The sequence below is a fragment of the Drosophila takahashii genome, chromosome 3L (assembly GCF_030179915.1).
Source record: "Drosophila takahashii strain IR98-3 E-12201 chromosome 3L, DtakHiC1v2, whole genome shotgun sequence".
NCBI classification, from domain to species: Eukaryota; Metazoa; Arthropoda; class Insecta; order Diptera; family Drosophilidae; genus Drosophila; species Drosophila takahashii.
In genome coordinates, this window is record NC_091680.1 from 3,910,501 (window position 1) to 3,934,958 (window position 24,458).

Below are 24,458 nucleotides of genomic sequence, written 5' to 3' on the forward strand. Positions count from 1 at the left end.
TGAAAGTGTGGAGTTTACTCGAATTTATGAAGGTAATTAAATTTAAAATAGGCTAAAATAATATTTTAGATCTGTGATAGGAAAGTATAACCATTTCAAGTTGGTTTAAAATTAAGAATAAATCTTTTTAATGTTTATTTTCGCTAAAATAAATGGTATAATATTTTGTAATAAATACTTTTTCATTTATTTTATTTCCCATAATAAAAAACAATTGTTTAACTACAAAAAAAGCATCGCTTTGAATATTTGTTTATTTGATATCCATTAGATCATCGCTCACAGGGTAAGACTAATGCTACTATGCAAAACTCAATGGGACTGTGTGGGCATAAATCCAATTTTGCATGCCTCACTCGATGTTTTCGATTTTAAATTACATTTTTAAGAACTACATTGTGTGTTTGTGTTTGTGTAACTACATGAGAGAGATTTATATATTGAGTGTTTTTTGTGTTATGTGTGTGTTTTCGTATCATTTAGTTATCAGATATGAATTTCGCCAAAATGATTTGCCGCCAAAGGACATTCAATGCTGCATCCTCTCGTCCTTCTGACTCCTTTGACTCCCATTTGGAACCATTTAATTGGCGGCTATCGTGCAGACACAGCAACTGGGAAACCAAAACGTGTCCTGGTACAGATTCTGCCCATTGCCCTGGAGCGCAATTAAGCGCTTTTGCACAAACTTCTGCTCGCATCTCGAGTTGTAGCCGTTGGGCAATTCGCACAGGTTTGAGCAGGTGTTCGAGCTGAAAAATACGGGAATAAACGTAAATAAACTGAAATAAGTGGCGAATCGAATGCGAGATACCCGAAAACGAAAACCAAATGCTAAAAATCAACAATTGTCGGCGAATTTAGTTGTGGGTTGCTGGGCATAAATAAAGAGCGCCGGCTGCGACTCCTGCGACTCCTTCGAAAGAAGAAAAAAAACTAAAAGGAGAGGAGAGGAGATCCCAGATCCCAAGTCGCAGAGTTGAAAGTTTAACGAACTCGTTAAAACGGGAATCGTACGTAATTGATAAGGAGTCGCAGTCCGAGCGGAAGCAGAAAAACGGTACAATCCCTGCACAGTGAAGAAATGTTATGGACTATTTGTGTTACTTATGAGTAATTTTTCAAAAAATTAACAATAAAATATTTATTTAGAATTTTTTAAAGGCTCTAATACACAAAAAAAGGTAGAAAACAACCAAAAAAAATATAACTTCTTTAAATAAAATTACGGAATGTATTATAGCCAAATTTACATTTTTTCATTAAATTATTCAATTAAATTAAATTCATTCAAGGAAAAACTTTTAATTGTTGTGACTATGTTTTTTCAATCTAGAAAATATATTTCAAGAAACTATAAATACTTTGGTTCTCATAAAATCAAGGAATTTTTAAAGCTTTTAAAATATTTGGTTTTAGGCGGCTTAGATACATTGACTCATCAAATATGTTTGATTTTTTCTGCCTGTAGTCCTGCTCCCAGCTGTTCCTTGGCCAAGATTTATGCGCGCCTGCGTAGGTCCTCCATTTGGCTAAACAAATTGCGCCAAGTACCGGGTTCAGTGCTAACAACAAGTGGCATTGAAAAGGGGGTAGGGAACCCCTCAATCCAGATGGGAAAAGGGACTCGATTCGAGAGACTGGGAAGAGCGGGACAAACGGGTAACAATTAGGGCAACGCGTTGACCCAAACCCAACCGACGAGGAATCAGAAGAGAACCACCTCACCCCGAATTTCAGTTCCTGGCATTTGTTTGCGCTTTTTCCGGACCAGAGGAAAGGTTTTCAAGTAGCGCACGCATCCAAAAAAAAAAAAAACGAAATAAAAAAGGGGAAGAACCAATGAGAGGGGAATGAAAAAGGGGACAAGGATATAGCCTAATGGTAGAATGGTAGAATGTGCCCTGCTTTGGCATTTCTCTCCCGTAATTTCGTATTTTCGGGGTGTGATAATTCGTTTAACCGCAATTATGACACCGTATAAACGGGCCTTAGTTCGACCTGCACTAACCACGTGCCCAGAACGAAAGAAGCAGAGTGAGGGATTTCCCCTAGTTTCTACAAAAAAATATGGAAAAAAGAAGGGGAAACCTTGGGCGTCCCGCTGCGAATTATTAACATTTGGAATGGGGTTGGCATGACACCTTTTTTCCCACTGATTACAAGTGATGAAAGCAGCAAGGGGTGTGGAATCAGGGGATCGGGGGAAGGATTCGAAATAATGAGCGACAAAGGCTACTTCAAGGACGGCTGGGTGGACAAGTCACTTCACTCACGTTATTATCCCCTAATGCTACAAAATTAATTATCCAACTGAATACAAATAACATCTGGTTAATAACAAAATTAACAATACGTTCAAGTTCTAAACAAACAGTACCATTATTTGTTTTAAGAAAAAAATTAATTATTTTAAACTATAGGAATTTTTAATGGCTTATTAAATGCATTGTTTAATAGCTTCAAAACTGTGGGCGTTAGAGGGGGCTTGCGGGCGTTGCGTAGGAGCTCCTGGAATATTCATGCAAAATGCCAATCTTCTAGCTTTTATAGTTTCCGAGATCTCAGCGTTCATACGGACAGACAGATAGACGGACAGACAGACAGACAGACAGACAGACAGACGGACAGACAGACGGACATGGCTAGATCGACTCGTTTTGTGATGCTGATCAAGAATATATATACTTAATGGGGTCGAAAACGTCTCCTTCACTGCGTTACAAACTTCTGACCAAAATTATAGTGCCCTCTGCAGGGGTATAAAAATTCGACTTGGCCCATTGTGCACTTAGTGAAGACAACATCCCAATCTAGAGAATGCTCCTCAGCAGTGACTACACCCTTTCTACACGCTCTACATCTTACTCGAAATATACATTGTTTCTACATTCTACATTCCGACCCCATAAAATATATATATTCTTGATCGGGATCACTAGCCGAGTTGATCTAGCCATGTCCGTCTGTCCGTCTGTCCGTCTGTCTGTCTGTCCGTCTGTCTGTCCGTCTGTCTGTCTGTATGAACGCTGAGATCTCGGAAACTATAAAAGCTAGAATATTGACATTTTGCATGCAGATTCTAGAAGTTCCTACGCAGCGCAAGTTTGTTTCAAAAGGGTGCCACGCCCCCTCTAACGCCCACAATCGCTTATATACGATTTTAAAAATTTCAATATTTTGGAAAAGTACAAATGCAGTTTTGTTGTGTTTATCAATACCTATCGAAATGTAGAAGAAATTTTTTAAATCGGACCATTCGTTAAAAAGTTACGGCGGATCAAAGTTTTTATCTCCATCTCCTTCGCATTCCCTTTAGTTCTCTCTTGTTTAATGATAATTTTGGCATTAATTTTAAATATTTTCTAAGACAAGGGGTAAAACCAGTTTTTTTTTTAAGATTAATTTAACTGCAATTTATTTTAATATTAATTATTATAATATTAAATATTTGTAATCTGCGGACAATGTGGCACTTACGAAACAATCCAATTAAATTAGCCTCCTTCGATTACCCATAACTCCCCAAAACTGGTACTTACGCACAAAGCTCAGCCTTGACCATCTGGCGAGCGGTGTTCTGCTCATTGACCACGAACATCCAGTTTCCGCGACTGTTGAGCGCCGCCTGGGGGGTGATGAACTGCGAGGTCGTCTGGCAGAGGGTGGAGCGTCCGGGACTCTGGCGCTTTGTCCTCGAATGCTTCTTCAGCGGACTGGGCGCATCCACGCCCACGATGTCCAAGAGATCTAGGTTAAGTGAGACATCTCGCTTGCTTTGCTGATGATCCTCCTGCGGTTCATCATCCTCCTCCTCCTCTTCATCCTCCTCAGCCTGCTCGTCCTCCTCCTCCACCACCTCCTCCTCCACTTCCTCGTCAGCTTGCCTCTGCTTCCGACTGAGATCCCTGACCAATCTCTTTAGCCAGAGGGTGGCATTGTAGGGAGTCGACTTGCCGCCCTGATTGAAGTACAAGTGACCGCCGGCGGAGGTTGAGGTCCCTCCGCCCTGGGAATTGTAACGCTGTCCCGCACGATGACCTCCTCCAGAAGAGGTGTACAGGAGATACCTTATAAATCCCAGGGGTTTCAGAAAAAATATATTAAATTCACGATAAATCACAGAAAAAATTTTAAAATAGATTAATTTAACAAACAAATGAGTAAAAATAGCAACAATGAAATTAAATTTAAAAGGAAATTACAAATCTCAAGTTGTTTTTAAAAAGTCCAATAAAAACTAATTTGAAAATTATAGGACAACAATAAGCCATTGAAATAATTCTCATTTTTAAAGCTTAAAAACTATAAAGTTTGTATAGCATAATTATAATTATTTCCCATTTACGGGTGCATTGTATATTTCTTCTTTGAAGGCCAAAACTTAAAGTACTGTTTGCGTTATAGTTTTCTCTTTTCTGTTGTTCCATAAACAAATCGAATTCTAATAAAGACCTTGAAAATCTTAGAAAATCATTTACCTGAACTCTCGAGTTTAAATTGCTGGTCATATGTACGTTAAAGCCGCATTTTTTCATTATTTTTCGTTTTACTCACGTTGGCGCTTCCGTAGAGGGATTGCTGGCGAAGAGGGGGTTGCCACCACTGACCCTCTGTGGATTGCCCCCGAAGGGCGTCTGATAACTGTATCCATTGAAGTCCTGGGCATTGGGATCGCGGGGCGGAAAGATGGACTTGGGATCGTAGAAGACGGGGGTATCGTGCCACGCCACAGCCGCGAAATCCTCCCAGGTTTCGTCCACCAGCAAAGTGCTGGCCTCGTAGCCCCACTTGCGAACGAGGCTCTTAATGAGATACCTTAAAGAAATTAAAAGTTTATTTTTAAAGATTTTTGATGGGCTTTGAATATGATAAATTAATTAATAATAAATTTAAATAACAATTTATGTATTAAAAGGATAACTTTTCCCAAGATTTTACTGTAACAACAATTACAATATTTATTTAAAGATTTTAATATTTAGTAAAAGTGTGTAAAAATTAAATGTTCAAATTAATATTAATTAACTTTATTTCAAATGTCTAACATTATTAATAAGTTTCTGTAACTCAGAGATATTGTTTTCTGTGTAGTGTGTACAATTTGTAGCTCTTGTTAACGAGTGGAAAATGACCTTATTTTTTCAGATTTTTTGTTTTCCTGCGTGCAAGAGGGAAACAATGAGTGATGCAAGCTGCTTGTGATGGTTAACGGGCTGGGAAAGCGTGTACCAGAGTATCGGTTCGGAGTATCAAAGTATCAGCCACTTGTCGGAGCCTCCGCATTATGCAAGTCACAGAGCGACTGACTGACAAGTGCCAGAAATTGCCATGGAAATGGTAATTGCGGCGTTGCCCAAGCCAAATAAAATATGAGTATCATAATTAATATGCGGCCGCCGGGCAAGAAAGAAAAAAAATATTTTGGGAGGCGCAGACATCGTAAATAATAAATTGGCAGTGTAGCAGCTTTTTTAATATGTTTATTTTAGTGCCTTCCTTATCAACAACAACATCGCATGCCCGTCACGTGCCGCCAAAAACAGGCAGAAAAATAAAAGGTAAGGGTTAAGGGGCGGTTAAGGGAAAGACCCCACCTTTATTAAAAAAATATATATATTGTAAAAACCCGCTTGGGGCTTTCCCATATGATATCTTTTTTTTTGAAGAATTATGCAACGCACAGAAATTCCAATGCAAGCGTTTGTAATAAAAATGCCTATTTAATTGCCGCGTCGGCGCCGAGGGCTTATCAAGCCATTCACATTACCATTACCAACTAACTAACGCACATATTATTTAAATCCGACCAACGAAGAAATGCTCTAAAAATAGACCCAGCAAACCAACAAACATGGCCAACCACTCGAGCGAAGGCGGATGATAATATATGATAAACAAACAAACCAAACAACAAATTCGAGTGCCATCTTTGGAGCACGTAAGACAAAAGATGCACTCGGCGGGGTCAAGTGGTGAATAATGGATGCTCTTTCATTGGATTTTTAATTTTATTTAATCTATTTTGTATTCATTGTGTGTGATTTGTTCGTTGGCAACAAGATAGCGGGATAGGAAACATAAATTTTAAATCTATAGAAATAATATACGATCTGAAATAATTTTAGGGAATATAATTGTCCCTTGCAGTTCAAGATATTTGGATTTTAGTAAATTAGCCTTAGGTACTATCTCATATAAATATTTTTTTAAGAATTTATTAATTAATTATTTATTAATCCCTAAAATATTTTAAGTTATTCCTCAATACATTATTCCTTAAGACCTCAAATGGCCTAAGTCTTATCCGATATATAATAAAACAAGAGAGAACGCTATAATCGAGTGCCTCGACTATTAGATACCCGTTACTCAGCTAAACAACTTAATAGAAATATGCCTCCTTTTTTGTTTTTCGAAGCTGGAATTAGCTCCCGTTTTTTACCCAGGGAACTCCACGTGGAGGCCTTCTAAAACTTTCAATTCTGCCTAGCACATCTTCCGTCTCTCTCTAGCGCAGGTGAATGCACTTGTGAAAAACGAATACGAGCAAAAAGAGACAAAATGCGCGCCCTTTTCAAATAATTTAAAATTTGCAATAACATATTGTGAATTAGTGTGACCACAGAAAAAAAGGACAAAAAGTTCAAATTAACCATCTGAATAGATGGCGCTATTGTATATTGAATTGAGCCATCTACCCCAAGATATTGGTACTACTGGCCATGAAAGGCGGAAATGTAGGCGCTAGACAGGTTTAAGCGTTAAATGGGTTTTGCGGGCGTTAGAGTGGGCGTGGCAAACTTTTACTTGGCCAATCGATATGTATTGACGAAACAAATACATATCAGTTACTATTTTCATAATAGCTTCAAAACTGTGGGCGATAGAGAGGGCTAGTGGGCGTTAGAGGGGGCGTGGCACCTTTTTGAAATAAACTTGCGCTGCGTAGGAACTCCCAGAATCTGCATGCAAAATGCCAATCTTCTAGCTTTTATAGTTTCCGAGATCTCAGCGTTCATACGGACAGACGGACAGACAGACAGACGGACAGACGGACAGACGGACATGGCTAGATCGACTCGGCTAGTGATCCTGATCAAGAATATATATACTTTATGGGGTCGGAAACGCTTCCTTCTACCTGTTACATACTTTTGCACGAATACAATATACCCTTTTACTCTACGAGTAACGGGTATAAATATTTCCAAAAGATCAATAACTCGATAGCCAAAATGTTTTATTCATTAAAAAAATCACGTTGTTCTCCAAAATCTGAAAAAAAATCTAAAGCACACCCAAAATACCCTGGCTCACGCGCCAAATTGCCGGTCTAAGCAACTTATGATGCCCCGAAGACACGATTATTCATTGGAGGCATTCATAAATATTCGAGAAGCACGCGGCCAGTCGTCGCATAGTCGCCAAAGTTATACTACACATATATACTTACTGGTAGGAGCCAAACAAAAAGTGTCTTGAACTGTCAATTCAAGTTTATTGGGTCAAGGAATTCCCCCAGCTGGCTGAGAGCAGAAGCACCCAAAAAAGCAGCCTCAGTTCGAGTATCTGAGTATCTGAGAGCTTGTCGCGGAAGCAGCCACAAAAGATACTCACTCGATGCTCGTATGCTAATGCGCTGCCAGCGAACAAGTTTCCATTTCGATGGCGAATTAAATTGAAACCGAAATTGTCTCGTGGCCAAACATTTGTTTGAAATGCATTTGAATGAAATTGATTGAAGGCAGTGGCGTAGGCAGGAACTCCTAGAAGGGGCTTATTCTTTTGTGGATTCTCCACCCCTCCAAGTATATAAATCCATGATTAACTCAGTTTTCTGACATAACTGAAAACTCATGAGAATATTATTTAATTTTTCCCCTGATAGTTTCATATGTTATATATTAAATAAAAACCAATTAAGAAGCGTCGATTTCAAGAAAACTGTTTTAATCGGGTCTAAATGGTTCTGCAGGGAATGTTATTATGTTTCAAAAATTAACATTCAGAATATTAATTCCCATGCGAGTCCGAATGGTTTTTTAGGGAGTTTTATATAGCGTATCATTCTCTTTGCTGTCGCATTTAAAATTTAATGGTTGTCGAGGCAAAGCTATTTAAGCTGCAAATTAATCAAATCGAGTCTTAGTCAAGTTAAGTTACCACACAGAAAAAATGGGTTTATTATTGAAATTATCCCTTGCAGTATTTGTTCAAAATATTGTGAATTTAAGGGCGGATATTCCTAACTGTGACTACTTCGATACCGTCGATATTTCGCATTTAAAAATAGTCAACGATTCTTATAGATACAATGGCCTAGAAATAAGTACTAATCGAACAGGGGATTACAATTACAAAAAGTTAATAACCGGACCCCAAGAGCCTGTGACAAAGCATTTAAGAGCCTGCGTTTGCGAACTGAAGACCTGTGTTCGAATCTGTTGCCCCCGCAAAAATATGTTGGCACATGGAAAGTGTAATAACGATGGCTTTAATGAGGAGATTGGTTTACCGATGCTAAATCTAACTTTAAGTGACGCAAATGATGTGTATCCAACTGATGAGGAGCTAAGACTGGCGCCACAGTCATATTTTTCCGACTTGATGGTACTAAGAGATCACACTCAAAATAAAATTAACCCTAAAGTCAAGGAAATCGCCCTACTTTTGTCTTCAAGACAAGCTCGCCCTAAATTTTAGGGTCACATTTTTCTATATTTTTGATTTTTTTTGACGTCATATTTCTAAATTTTAGGGTAATTTTACTAAATTTAAGGGCAAAAATTTCTAAAAATTAGGAAATTTTCCTAAAAAATAGAAATTAAAAGCAAAACAAAAAAACATGTTCAATCATGATTTTTTTTTGTATATACGTTTATATTATGTACTCCTCCCTATATACATATGTAGGCGTTGTGTGTCAAGTATATTGTGAATGTTAAAGGTTATGTATTTATTATTATGTATTTGCGCTTGGATTTCTTATCTAACCAAAGCCAAATGTGGTTGTAAATGTAGACTACGGGACTGCGGAAGATTGGGAATGAAGAAATTATGATTAGTTAATATTTTATATTCATGAAAAAAACTTACAATTTTTACTTGTCCGTCGTGAGAATCGAACCCGGGTCTCCCGCGCGAGGAGCGAACGGCCTACATACTGGGCCATTGTAGCACTTAAACTTGCTGTGGCAAACCGAGCATTGTATGTAAAGGGTGAAGCGGACAACACATTTGAATACTAATTGCATAATTTTGACCATTCGCGTTTTACTTATTTACATACGTATATACATATGTATATATTTATGCTAACGCAATTTATATTATGTGTAGTATATAGTAAATAGCTGAATATAAACCTAATTATTTTTAGTTTACCGCTTGCCATCAATAAAAAAAGGAATAAAAAAAGTAAAAAAATAAATAAAAAAAAAAAAAGAAAATAAAACAAATAAAAAAAAATAAAATAACATAAAAAAAAAAGGTTAAAAAATTTTGCTCTGGGACTCGAACCCGCGTCGATTCGATTGCTAACCAAGTGCTTTAACGGTCTGCGCCACGAGTACAGCCGGCCGGCAGCTGACAAGTTCTGGCATTGAACATTTTGGTGTGCCAGAGCATGTAAAAACAAATATTTCTATTTTTTAGAAAAAATTTCTACTTTTTAGAAAATGTTTCTATTATTTAGGGTTGGTTTCATTTTAGGGTTAGGGCACAAATTTTTAGAAAAGGTGTTGCCAAAATATTTTATTATTTTCGTTTGCCTTTCTATTTTTCAGAAAATAATTTCTAATTTTAAGGGCATTTTTTCTAGATTTTAGGGTGATTTTAGTTCATGGTAACCATTTTCTACATTTAAGAAAAACTTCCTGGATTTAAGGAAAACTTTCTTGACTTAAGAAAAATTTCCTTAGATTTAGAAATAACTTTCTTGTATTTAGAAAAAAGAAATTTTAATGGCGATTTTCTAAAATTTAGGGTTAAATTTATTTTGAGTGCAGTTTCATATGTGCGATGAGGTGGTGGAGTTGACTGAAGATGAGTACGTGATATTCAAGGTTGGTCTTTTGATACTCCAAATGTTTCTGCATTCCTAATACATACATACTCCTTAGGACGGAACCCTATATCAATACAACACCGACGAGGTATTATACAAAGAAAACTACTGTCTTTATCCCCAATTTCATTCGGACTTTCGGAAGTCCTTGTGGGTTGTCAAGCACAGATGTGTTAAAGTGTGGCCCACTGCGTATATCGAAAGTAAGGAGGTTTATTAGTAAATAAATAACCCTGTCTTAACCGATTCAAACCTTCTAGTCATGGTGATATCCCTTATCTGCTACCTCCTCACCTTTTCTGTGTACCTGTACGTTAAGAAGCTCCGAAATCTCCTGGGCAAGTGTCTCATCTTTTGCTTTTTTAGCAAGTCTGTTGTGGATCTACTCAACATATTGAGTAAATTGAATTGGCTGAACCAATTTTGCTTATTAACAGGTTGGCTATAAGAATTTCTGGATCCTGAACTTCGTGATAATATTTGTTACTTTTCTTAGGTTACAGTTTTCATTTCTTTACTACAGTGGCCAATCACTGGGATGCTGTTATCAGCTTTCATTTATGGAAACTACTGACTTCTATGGGTCGTGAGAAGCCTCGTCATCAGTTTCTTAAATACTGTGTCTTCGTTTTGAGCACAGCTGCTGTCCCAACGGGAGTGATATTCGTAATGAATCACATCTGGGAGAAGGATCTCGGCAAATGGAACTGGATGCCCTTAGTGGGTTATTCTGAATGCACCGTGAAAGGTTTAAATTCAATAAGCATTTATATATGCTTCTGCCATATATTTCCCTTCATTTACAGTTTTGGGGCCCTCATCCTGGATATACCTAGATGGACCTGTACTGATCCTTACCACATTCAATGTGATTATGTTTGTACTGACCTTCATTCACATTTGGAAAACTAAGGGTGAACTGCAAAGTTTCAAAAAAGATGAGGAGAGAACGGCAACCTGCCTAAACCTGCCTAAACCTGCCTATGGACACTGAGAGGTAAGAACTAATCGTCTTAGCATTTTATTTAATCTTGTTTAATATATTACCAATTCCTATCTCAGTTACCTATTGTTTTTGCGGCTCTCTGTTATCATGGGCGTGATTTGGATCCTGGAATTAATTATGTTTTTTGACATTGGCAACCGTTTCTTGGGGCCTCTCGATGTCTTTCTCTCATATTTCGAACGTAGTTATGGAATTATCGTTTTTATAATGCTTATACTTAAACGCAGTACCTTAAAACTGCTTAAGGAGAGGTAAGTCCTTTGTTTTTCAGACAGATTTTCAAGTAATCAGTTTTATATTTCCCCAGAATTCGGAGACAGCGATAGTTTGATCAGTGTTATTAAACTTAAGTTCTCAAAGTTGAAACAGATATACTTAAGTGTACAATTATTCTTAGAAGTTTTATAATAACTATCATAAAAATAAAATATTTATTTTTGATTATCAAAAAAGAACTATATAATCTTAAAGGCCATTTCAAGCATTATTGGCCAGAAAAACTAATCTTTATTCTGCATTGTTAAGTGTCCCTAAAGATTATTACTATCTATCTATCTTTCTAAAAATTATAAATAGTTCAAGATTTTCTATAAAAAATCTATATAAACTCCCAGTAGTTTCCTGGACTATTTTGACTTACGTGGGATAGTTATCGGCGTGTTCGCAGTACGTCTTTCCTGGACGGGCGCAGGTGGGCGTTTGACCAGGTGGCGCCGGGAGAAATTGGCAAGGCGGCGCTCCATAAAGGCCGCATGGCGGGGGCGAGCTGTGGGCGTTGACTGTATAAGCTAATATCTATAAAAAAAATATATTTAAAATATACTAATAAATATCAAACAGTAGCGATAAGGAATACTCACCACATAGGTAAGAAGAACTCGGTTACAACTAAAAGGCGGCGGACGTTTAATACTCTTTGTCATTGTCAATTCATTCGTCGTCGATTTGCATTTGCATTTGACTCGATTGCGATTCAGCAACTGTCTTCGAACGCCTAAAGTCTGAAGTCTGAAATCTGGAAGCGAAAGAGAAACTGCCGTTGAATTATTTGGACAAATATTAGACGCGAAAAAATAAATGGGCAAATACAGTGCAATTTTTCACACCATTTCCATGGGGACACGAAAAGCAGACAATAACTGATGATGGTTTTTCCGCAGCGGAAATGCCTCAAAGTGCTTATTTGTTTTGTGCAGAATTCACTCTTTTGGGCTTATTGTTAAGTCAAACAATCAGCAACTAAAACAATAACATAAACACGAACTACACAACCGACAACCTCTAAAGCAAACAACAGGCAAACACCCAAACAACTCGAACAACTCCCGTAAATAGCGAAAATAAATTGCCAAAAGTGAAAGTGACGAACAGGCGCCCGAGACAACAAGATTAAGTATACGTAGATTAAGTATACGCCGCGAAGATAATGGACTGGTCACGCCCACAACCATTGTGGGGGCGTTCTCAATTGGCAAACCGAGCTGTCGGCTAATGACAATATTTATAAACTCTAATGATTTATTAGCGCTTCTAAACGGGGTTTTAAAGTGGCGGTATTTAAATGAAGAATAATGGGATGTTTTTGGTCCACTTAAGATTAGATTGAAATGTTCTAAGGAATTTAAATTAATAAAAATACGTAGTTACCAGTAATAACAATTAATTAAATTTATTTGGCGTGTTAATTGAGGAAACTTAATGAGAACTATTAATATCATGAAGTTATTCGCAGTTTAATAAAATAATTTAGAAGGAAAAAATTCCCTAGATAATCACACTCGTAAAATCGGAAAAAGTGGAACTTCCCCAGTTCATTTTTTATAAATGGTAGAAAATATACATGTAATGAAGCTAAAAATAAATCAAAAATATATTTTAATTATTCTAAAGCCATGGCAATAAGTGATCAAATCAAAAGCTGTCACAATCAATGTTAAAAACCGGATTTCGTGTCAAGCTCTGCTTTAGTTTCAATAAAAATGTGTACCACAATTATTTATAGAAAAAAATAGCCATAACAATTCTCTTAAACAGCCCGCCTGTTATTGGGGTGCCAGTAAAAGCAGTGGGCATTCAAGAATTATTAGGAATTTATACCGATACAAAAACACCTGCCAGCAAGCTGCGATAGGATTTCCGGGATCACAGGCTCTTTTGCACAAGCCAAGCAAAACAAATCAGTCAACAATCAAGCGCCAATGACAAAGTGTCTGGCCAAGTACACAGAAAAAAAAGAAACATTATGGATCTTTAAAAAGACATAGGAAAAAAACTGTATTTTAAAGAAATATTAATAGGCTTAAATGCTCTTGACAATTGTTTTATAAATAAATTTATTTCAAAAAATCTTTATTCTTAAAATTAATTCAATAATATTTCAATAAATATAATATTGTATTTTTGTAGTTTTAGATTTTTTTATGTTTTCAATTAAGTTAAATTAAATATGAAAAGTATTATCCCAAATATTTTTTTTGCAATATTTCACATTATATTTATTTTTCTCTGTGCATGGACCAGCTTTGTTTGGTGTTTGCGATCTGCTAATGGAGTCTTGCACATGGCTACACCCACGTACCGCTGGTATTTCCCCGATGCCAAAGTTGCGCCAGGCGATCACCTCATAAATCACATGGAGCGGCCAAAAAGAAGTTGGACATGGTCTCTGTTGGCATTGTCTCCCTTACCAACTTTAGTGGCTGTGTGTTTTATGGTGTGTTTTGGGCCATTTGCACATCATTAGGCCGACGGGCCAAAAGTTAATGAAATTGTTAAAGATCTTGGGCTAAGCTTTTGGCGGCTAATCCATTGGCTGCGGCTCCATTTTCATAAATTGAGTGCTCAATTTCGCTGGGCTCTATTCAATTTATTTGAATGATTTGGCCGCAAAATCATCTATCTATATTTAATTGATTATTATATTATAGCCCGCCTGAGTAATGATCGATTGTCGGATCTTTATCTTTGTCTCGCCCAGACATTCTCACTTATTCACCCTATTGGCACTTTTTCATGAGTCGAGGGGTGAGTCTAGATATTTTGTTTGCAACTAATTGAAGTATTAGCGGGGTACAAAAAATGCTGAATGAATTGAAATATTGTTAATTAATTAAATGGCTATTTAATTAAAAATGTTTAAATGTTTTATGGCGCTTTTATTAGAAAACAAAATGTTAGGCTTTTTAAAAAGAGGTTTAAACCTACTAAAAATTGTAGTCTAAAATTAATATATAAAATACTTATTTAATATAATAATGTTTTCGAAGATATTTCAAATACCATTTAATATTTTAAAGACAGACTTTAGTTTGGTTTTTTTTTCTTGGCAAGACCACCGACTCTTTTCCCGATTTTTTGGTGCCTCAATAATGCTGCCTTATTTAATTCCAATTTAGGGTCTAAAACAATGGATTCAATTTGAGCCAGACAAATAGCTGGTCTTCATTATAATTTTTTAAACATATATTTTATGCCTGCATTTAGCTGAGAAATTAAGCACGACTTTTCAAGGTTTTTTCTCCCCACTTTGATTATATTTCTTTTTGTTTTTATTTACCCAAAGTGTTGTCTGAATTTTTTGTGGATTTTGTTTTGTGATCGCTTTGATTTAATTTGTGTTTGCTGGTTTCCTAACATTTCAAGTTACAACTATATGGACAAAAAAATCCCAAAAAACCAAGAAAAAATAGAAACAATAAAATGTTATAATAAATCAGAGCTGCGATGACAGATTAATTAAATTTATTAATTTATGGCAGGGGCTTAAATTATTCGCTTTATAAATTACTCACCTAGTGCGGATTTTATTGTTTTGTTTTGTTGTTGTTGTCTTTTTGCTTCACAGTTTTTTTGTTTTGTTCACTACACTGAGCTTGGCTTTTTGTTGTATTTTTTGTGAATTATTTTCTCTTTTTGCCAGCGAACTCACTTGAAAATTCTACTAATTAAAAAACTTAACACGTACCGCAGAGCATTTGTATTTTTCGGCTATAAGTTTTTGGATTTTGGTTTTTTGATTTTCGATTGTCGCTTTCTGCTTTTTGTTTTTTCCGTTTCACGCGTTTGCCAATGCTCACGGCGGCAGCTCGTAGCCAACTGAGCGGTCTTAGCCAAGTTAACAGCGGCCCAGAGCCGCGAACTCAGGGCAGAGAAAAGCAGAGCTTGGGTCAGAGCAGCGCTAAATAGAAAAAAAACAGAAAAAAATGATATTAGCCAGCCGGCTCTGATCTCCCGAAGCTAATCTCTCAATTTAGCCCGCTCAACTTTGAACTTTTTGGCCCGTGATTCATGTCGTTGGCTTTATGATATGTGCGGTTTTTCTTTCTGCCTTTTTTTTGGCCCGATTCAAGACCGGAAGTCCAGCGGTTTGGGCCATTCAATGTGACGCCGTCTTTATTTATTGACAACTTTTATTGTTTGTTTTACATTGTCGCCAATATGCGAACTGCAATAAAGTGAACTTATTTAAATTGTTAATTTTTTCGCGCTGCTCGCCAATTGTTGTTTGGCTTGTTGTTGTTGCTGCCGGTTTTGGCCCATAGAAACGATTCATTGTTCGGGGGGCGATGATTTTGAATTTTTATGGCCAATGAAGGTCATTTAACAGCTTTTATCTGTCGCAGATTTGTGACTGCTGCCGTTGATTCCATTTGATTTGATTTGGCGCTGCCTCCGGCGCAGACATTGAGTGTTTGGCAAGAAAAGGCTTTTAATGGCCAAGACCACGCACAATTGTAGGAGTTACCAACGTTTTTGTGTTTTTGCGAAGGCATTTAAATCAATTTTTGTGCGTTTCCAAAAGCAGGAATCGGGGATAATATGAGTAAAGGGGTATATTAGCTTAAAGGTATGATATTTTGCTAGATTTATTTAAACATTTTATGAGTAACGGTTTACAGAATTAATAATTATTTACTTAGTTTCACAAAAATAAGAAAGCGATGTTCAATAATTTCTCTTTCAATTTATTTTAAATATTCCATATTCATGAAACTACAAGAAGCGTGTACATAATTAAAGAAAGTAAATAAAACTTATGACTAATATAAAGAGGTCGATCACATTTTACACTACCTTTATCTTTTTAACAATTAAAAAACTAATAATGTTATACATTCGTTTTTTTAAACAGATCATAAGTATTTCCTTATAAAATTGATGTTATAAATTATATTTTAAAATAAGTTTTTCATTTAATTACTAACATTATTTATTAAAATTTTACTGAGCAGACTTTAAAAGTCTATAAATAAAAAAAATCAAATTTATTTTTTTTTTTTAACAGATATTTACTTATATGTTTATATACTTTTTTTACAGGGTATTCCTTAGTTCACCTCCAAAAATCTATACCATTATTTATGTTAACAGCTGATTGCCAATAGGCAATGTCCCATAAAGCAAAAGATTTGCACTCTCAAATCTTCCGAGGCGTTTTTGGAATTTTATCCGTCGCCTTGTTGGTTTAATTTTTTCGGTTTTTTCGGCTTCGATTTTATTTTGGCACAGCTTTCACAAAACGGTCGAAACCTAGACCGCGAGGCAGAAAAGTACGGGAAAACCCTTGCCGAAATCACGATATTTTGTATTGGGGAGCTCCCGAGCTCTTATCGAAAATGGTTTTTAATGCGTTTTTAAGTCAAATTAGTGACTTCATCAGTCTGCCGGCTGGTCGGCCGAGCAGGCTCAGATTCGATTTGAGATTCACTTAAGCCGCTCATTAATCAAACTCCGGCGCCCAAGGTATCGGGACCAAAGTCATTTTATAAAACACCAAACTAACGCGTAACCATATGTAAGGGCCACTCCTCCAAACTGCCCACCGCCTCCACCGCCGTTTTAGGGCTTAGCTGCAATTGCGAAAGGGTTAATTAGAGGCTGAGTCTGGCTGGCCATCTCAATGCCATCATCATCATCTTCGATTGGTCCGTTGGCCAACGAAACCATTAAAATCGTCTTCTGCTTTTGCCCCGGGCCAATTTCATACCAATTCATACCTCTGTCGCATTATTTTTGTCTAACCCACTAACCCGTCGAACGCCACCCGCTGCCCGTGACGTAATCGTAATAGCTGTTTTAACCCGGTTTGGAGTTGGCTTATTTTATGAGTTTCCTCCTCCCAAAAAACAAGAAACGTTTCAAAGTCGCTCCGAAAACGCTAGAAAAACGCGCGCAAAACGCCTTATTGGTTGTGATCTGCGATTAGTGACTGACAAAAGCTAAATTATTTTGAATGAACTCTTGGAAAAACAAATAAAAAACTACTATAAAATATTAAAAAATTATATTAAATTTGATTTTTTATAGCCAAAAAAAACGGTCTTTTTTCAATTTTCCTTAAAAAATTTCATTTTTTTGTCCAGAAGAAAGGTAAAAATTGTCCTAATATTGAAGTAATACCGCGCTGAGCTCGCAATATAGTTTCGAACCGTTTGGCATTAAAACCTGCCAACTTTAATTTTTGACAATTTTTTGCTAAAAATTGTGATGTAACCCCTTATCAAAAATACAAAAATTGGCAAAATATAAATTTTTTCGAAATCTAGCCGCAATATGTGGGTCGACCTTTTGGCTTTGGCACTAATTTTAACAGAATTACGATGAAAAAAAACAAAAAAATCGTATTTTAACCTATGAATTGATCACCATTTTAATATACATTTTTTACATATATTTTCTTTCTAAAAATATTTTAAAACCAAATTTTAAATCTCTAGCATTTTATTTTCCCAACCCATATCTTTTGACAGTTAATAAAATAATGTAAAATTATGCTTTTGTTAATGTTTAAACGCTTTTCTCATCTTGCCTCTCCGTTTTGCGAATAGCACACTATAAAATCTAAAAAAATCTGAAAACAATTCGTGCCGGGTGTTCTTTATGATTGTTTAGCCATAACAGCCTCCTCCTGTCACTTAGGGCATAATTTATATTCATGACTGGTCAAGGCGGCTAAAAGAAAACTCAAGGTGGGGGAAAAGACAAAGGGCAGCAGAAACTTTTCACCACATGTCCTTCAGATAAACAGAATAGCACAAAAGAAAAACCATATGTCTGGGATTTCAGCACCATAAACTGCCTGTTTCTCCCTCGTCTACGCCTGTCATTTAAACTAAATGCCCATAAATAATGAGAACTTAATAAGTCTCAATGGCTGTCATGCAAAACATTTTCCGAAAATGCCTCAACAAATTTGGCACGAACATTTTAAGCGTTTCATCAAATCGGATAGGAGATAGGATTTTATTGGATTTTTTAGTTAGTTATTATTCACATACTTATGTAATTTTACAAATACGAAATATTTTCATATTGTAATATTTTGTAGATATTTATTTAATTTAAAAGTCAATAAACTTGTTCTGAAATTTTGAAATTTATGTAATAATTAATAATATGCTGATTTACAAAGTGAACCTTAGTTTAAAACATTTGAAATTTTAAAATAAATTTAATTTTTCTAGACTTACATTTTTATAATTTCCACTATAGAGTTGGAATAAATATGAAATTAATATTTTTACAGAATAGATGCTTTAATACAAAAACAGTACAATAACTCGCTTGTTTTTTTTTCCGCTTGAAAACTCAAATAAAATGCCTAGTAATACCCCATTCAACCCCCATTTGCGTACGCGCTTTTCCCGTTGCCTCCGCCCCTGCTGGCGTTTCGAAAGGCCGCCTGCTCGTCAGCTGGCCGCAAACTCACCACGACGCCGCCGTCGGCAGCGACGGATCCGGCTGCAGTGGCTCCGGCGGAACGGAACAGCGGAGAACGCTCTCAAAAGCGCTGGGCCACAGCTGAGAACGGACGTGGTGGGTGTGCCTCCGGTCGTATGCTTGATATCCCAACAATCGACGCCTCGGTGGCCGTCGTGTTTGTGCTTCTGTTTGTCGTTCTGTCGGTTGGTCACTTGGTCAGTTGGCCAGTTAGTCAGCAGCTGGCCATCAACTGTTACCAATCCAAATGCAACTCCTGGCCAAAAAAGAAATATAAATAATATAAAGTGTGTGTGCTCGCGGAAATTCGTGAAAAAATGCCAAGAAGTCAATGAGGAAAAATTAAAAATTTCGAAAATAAATCAAGTGTGACAAGAGAGAGATTTCCGAGGCGCGAGAGAAAGCGGCGAAAAAGAAAGCACAAATACCGAAACGTATAATCTGAAATCTAAATTTCTAGTGACGCGTTTAAAAGTGCAGAAAATGTGGCCATCGCAGTCAATCAATTGATTTTTCTTTCTTTTGGGACAGAAAGAAAACTCTAAGATATTTGTGTCTCTTCCTTTTTTGGGGTCACAGGACATTAATAATGCCAAGGCAGCATGTTTTTTTGGGGGGAGGGTTCCTAAGTATCGCCAAAAACTACAAAACAAGATATGTTTATCTGGGTAACGAAACAAATTGCCAAACGGAAGCCCCGAAAAGCAGGCAAAACCGGGTCAGATGATTGACAATGGTTAAAATGGGGGTTGCTACTTAGTTTGGCGTCAGGCGGGAAAAGTCGGAAAATTGGGAAAAGCCAGACAACAGACGCGGCGTCGCAATAATCATAAAGGCAATAACAACACGGCCCAAAGAAATCATAAATTCATGTGTCAGCGATTTGGGAGTGGGGGGTCTTCTAGAGGGGGTTCTTCTAGGGGGTTAGAGTCACCCCCTGATTATTCATTCATGGCTCGTAATTAGCCGAGTAGTTGCAGTCGCCTGAATTATTTGGCAGCCACAACGCAACTTGGCCAATTAGCCGCTTAAAAGATATACACAAAACAACAAGAAAGACAGGTGGGCAGCACACAGCACACTTTTCGCTTGACTAAGGTCAAAAGTTGTCGCTTTAGTCTCCAAAAAGATACAAAAACAGAAAAAATAGAACCCATCTGAACTTGATGCTGTCGCTGAGGCTGCCGACGCATCGCGAGGCTATTTCGGCTATTTTTAACAAAAAAGCACGCCCGCACGGCCAATAAATTTCTAACCCAGAAAATGAAAAGCCAAAAAGAAAAGTCGAAGAAATAAAAACACATATACGTAGTCGTAGACATTCATATTAATTAAACTTTGCAAGTGGAAATCTACTTTGAAAACTTCAAAACTCATTTCTTTCTTTTTTCGGGGCGGAATGTAGTTGTCAAAACGCACGCACAGCTCGGGGAAAACAAACCAGCGGGAGAGAGAGAAAAATCCCAAATAAGAGAGGGAATTTTCCGAGAGAGAGAGCGCGAGAGAGAGCTACGCTTTTCCAGGAGGTTTGGTTTCGTTTCGTTTGGTTTTTCGGCCTTCCAAAATAACACATTCCTCGTACAAAGGATTCGCTTCGCATTGACATTGGAAGCCTCTCGGCTTTCCGCTTTTCCTGCTCGAGTTTGGAGTTTCAGTTTCAGTTTCCCCGACGCTTTTCAGTTCGTGGCTAGACTTTGGAGCGTGCTGTGCTAGGGAAAAACTGTGTGCGTGAGCAGCGGAAAATCGGAAAAGCCTCCCGTCACCCCCCGCCCCTTTTAAGACACACACTTTTACACACCGCATTTTCTACACCACACACATAAAATCGAAACAATGGCAAAACAAAACAACAGAAAATATAATACCGAATTGAAGTTCATTTGAATTGTGAGTGTCGGGGGCCGCCGCTGAAGAAAAAGTGTTTTCCTTTTCCCTGTCGGTGAAGCAAGGCGTGTACCACCCATAAAAAGTACGAATACAAATACAGTGGGGAAAAAATAAGAAAAGTGGGGAAAAGGAAAGAAAAGGCTCGAAAGGCAGACAGATAGGCTGGCGGAAAACGAAAAATCCGCACTAGGACTACTGGCCACATTACCATAATAAGTTTTCCATTGTAAAATTAAATGCATAAAAATAATACCCAAAACAGTGTATAATAAAATGAGTTTTCTTTTGTTTTTCCAGCGCGTGTGTCTGTGACAAATATTTTCCTAAAGATAAATACAAAAATTCCCCCTAATACAATCGGAAAATGTAAAATAAATATATTCCTATGCTATAAAAAATAAACACAAAATCAAAAACAACAAACTTAATCAACGCTTAAACAAAACTCCTAAACTAAAACTAAAATACGCAAGTGAAGTTATTACTCTTTAGTTGGTGAGTAAAGTTATTATACTAAAAATTTTATATTTTGAAGAAAAACATTAAATAATATTCCGCTAAATTTATTATGATTTCCTTACGCAACGAACTAAATTAATTATGTGAAATCATGAACTTACTTTTACACTATTTCCTGCATACTTTCCTTTATGAATTTATGCTAATGCAATCGATATTTCGGCTCGTGCCGCACTTTTGCCAACTTTACGAGTCAATTAGCGTTTGTAATTCGACATGCTACTTACTCAGGTTTTTCATACAATTTCATGAAGCCCTTTTCGCATTCGAAATGGGGGTTTTTTATCGGCCACAATTACCCGAGCTGCGCAAACACATTTCCCAAGTTGTCAAACGGCCTTAATGGCACCTATGCGGGATCTGCCCCCAAAATACCGCCCCCAACCCAGATAAGGAATAAAAATAATAAAATACTCATGCTAGTTGACAGACAAGCCAATAATCAAGTGATGTGCCGCAAATATTGTGATAAGGCGGCGCTATCCACCTCGACATTTTCGCCCTTTTTTCCCACCTGCAGCTGAAAGTTTTCGGGGAATTTATGGGGGGGAGGTGGAAATTCGGCTGGCTGGGGCCATAAAGTATACTTAGTCCAAACATTGTTCGCAGGTGATAAAATTGCTTTGGATGTGTAAACAACAACAGTGCACGCTTCTTAATGGCTTGCCAATTTTCGGTACCGTGTTCGGAAGGCGTGGCATCCACATCCAGAGCAATTTGGCCAAAGTGAAAGGTTTCCAAAGAGATTGAAGGGATTGCCGGGAGCGAGTCAGGCGGAAAAGCCTGTTAGAATTATGGAAAAATCAGTAAGTGCACTCGAACACGCTTTTGTAATCTATAAATCAGCTTGAACTAAATTGAAAGTAGGTAAACATGTTGTCCACCCATAACAAAATAAATGTATTTCAATTTCCTAATAAATTCAGAATATTGTTCTATATAAAGAGCTCTCTAAATTATTTTAAGACTTTATAAAACTTCAATCATAATAGGTTTTATGCTCTGAAGACTCTTAGAGTAATGAAAAGCCTATGATCCAAAATTTGGCGCCCAACGTGGGGCTTAAACAAGAATTTGCAACTGATGGCTAAATAAACCCACTTAAAATCTGTTATGATCATCAAAAATCATAAACAAATCTAATGGAGTTATAAGCCACAGAAACTGATAAGTCAAAAACAAACGCTCGCAAACTAAAATAGAACTCAGAAAGCTATTTCCGCATATTTCGCTGTATTTGTTTGGCTTTATAATAATCCAGTTTACTACCCAGTTGCGAATATCTTTAGCTGCCATTCAGCCAAAAGTTGGTCCTGAAGGTTCGCCATAAATTCAGTCTTCGGTCTGCGCGTTTGTACTTATTTATCTTTGCACAGTTGCCAGTTAAGAGCTATGAATTGTGCTGGCTGTCGAAATAAATACCAGACCGTTGCAGTCTGACATTTTTATGGCAGTTTCAAATTATTCAGCACTAGGAAAAAGGCAAAAGTAGGGACTAGATGTGGGAAAGTAGATGCTGAATGAAAATTCCATAGGGCATTTGTTTTGCTTTTTTTTTGGTTTGTCAATTCTCGAAGTAAATTGCGGCTTTCAAATATATATTTGCACATTTGTTGTGGCTTTAAATGATTTGTCAACTCATTGAGCACATGGTATTTTAGCCAAATAATGATTAAAGAAAACGGAGAAAGTATTTGCTAATGTTCATGGCCCATTAGGCTTTTATTAGAGTTTGCCAAGTGTGGCATCGCTTATTTGGACCATTAAAGTAGTTAACTGGATTTGAGGCCACCATGGGATCCCCTATCCATCCGTTTTAGTTTCTTCTTTTTGCCTCGCCTGCACATTACTTATCCCGGATGTGCTTTTTTCGGCCTGATGACGTGCATACGTCGAAGTTCGGGCTTATCTTGCCCCTTTTTTTCTATACTCTATACTCTAGACCTCCGGATTGTACCATATCCATATCCCATTCCCCCAGAATTTTTACCATTTTTACCACCACTTGAGCGGAGTCAGCGAAGCGCGCTTCCATTCATGTTTGAGGGCACATAATCAATATTTGGCAAGCAGCCGAATCGCATATGACAAACAGCGACAGGCCCGAGAACTACGCGATATATGTATGGTATAGGGGAATATATGCACTCAAACAAAAATTTTAGAAAATCGCCTATGGATTTGCTTTACTGGCGATTTTTTTCTATATTTCTGGAATATTTCTTGAATTTAATGAATTTTGATTAATTGGAAGAAAATTTTCTTTACCAGTAGAAAATTTTTTTATTTTAAAGAAAAAAATCGCCAGTGAAGCAAATCCATAGGCGATTTTCTAAAATTCAGGGCGATTCATTTTCTGAGTGTGGTATATGGGTTGGTACAAGTATAAGTGTTACGGGGCCCGAAGGTCCAAGGAGGATTGCCATCCCATCAGCAAAGTGCATCAGCCCATTGAATCCTGAGGCCTGAGTGGGCATTTGATGATTTACAAAAACGGATTTTGTTTTTGCCAGCAATACTCTTTTGCATAAATAAAGCAGGCAGAGTGGAGTTGATTTGCTGCTAAGTTCCGCATTGAGAGGCAAATTGTTATACCCGTTACTCGTAGAGTAAAAGGGTATACTAGATTCGTGCAAAAGTATGTAACAGCTAGAGTATATATATTCTTGATCAGGGTCACTAGCCGAGTCGATCTAGCCATGTCCGTCTGTCCGTCTGTCCGTCTGTCCGTCTGTCCGTCTGTCCGTCTGTCCGTCTGTCCGTCTGTCTGTCCGTCTGTCCGTCTGTCTGTCTGTATGAACGCTGAGATCTCGGAAACTAAAAAAGCTAGAAGGTTGAGATTTCCCACACATATTCTTTGGCTTCCTACGCAGCGCAAGTTTATTTTAGCCGAGCGCCACGCCCCCTCTAACGCCCACAATCGCCCACTAACGATTTTAGAATGGGTCCTGCGCCCACATCCTTAAAGATTTCCGATAAGTATAAATGCAATTTTGTTGTGTATGTTTATACCTATCGAAATGTAGAAGACACTTTTTAAATCGGACTATTCATTAAAAAGTTATACGCAATCAAAATTTCTATATCTATCTCCCTCGCACTCCCTTTAGCTGAGTTACGATTATTAGTCGGGACACCAACCCGACACAGCGTTCGCACTCCCTTTAGCTGAGTGACGGGTATTAGATAGTCGGGACACCAACCCGACTATAGCGTTCTCTCTTGTTTTAGTTGGTTTTGATTGAAAAGGTAGGAAAA

General features: G+C 37.3%; 2 protein-coding genes across 11 annotated transcripts in view; one reads left to right on the forward strand and one right to left on the reverse strand.

Moving 5' to 3' along the window:
• Nucleotides 1-235: 235 nt before the first annotated feature.
• Nucleotides 236-15,160, reverse strand: spz5 (spatzle 5). The gene is made up of 6 exons (XM_017145460.3): nucleotides 14,867-15,160; nucleotides 11,936-12,090; nucleotides 11,716-11,870; nucleotides 4,558-4,818; nucleotides 3,543-4,070; nucleotides 236-752 (listed from the first exon to the last, which is right to left on the reverse strand). The coding sequence occupies exons 2-6, from the start codon at nucleotides 11,996-11,998 to the stop codon at nucleotides 584-586; spliced, it is 1,176 nt and encodes a 391-aa protein (XP_017000949.2). The 5' UTR covers nucleotides 11,999-12,090; nucleotides 14,867-15,160; the 3' UTR covers nucleotides 236-583.
• A 3,951-nt stretch (nucleotides 15,161-19,111) lies between these two features.
• Nucleotides 19,112-24,458, forward strand: part of Shab (Shaker cognate b) — a 68,538-nt gene continuing 63,191 nt past the window's right edge. For 6 of the 10 annotated variants that reach the window (XM_070214289.1, XM_070214284.1, XM_070214285.1 and 3 more), the window contains exon 1: nucleotides 20,688-21,176. The gene's annotated coding sequence lies outside the window, so the exon portion shown is untranslated. The other 4 variants (XM_070214282.1, XM_017145385.3, XM_070214281.1 and 1 more) reach the window with 4 other exon arrangements.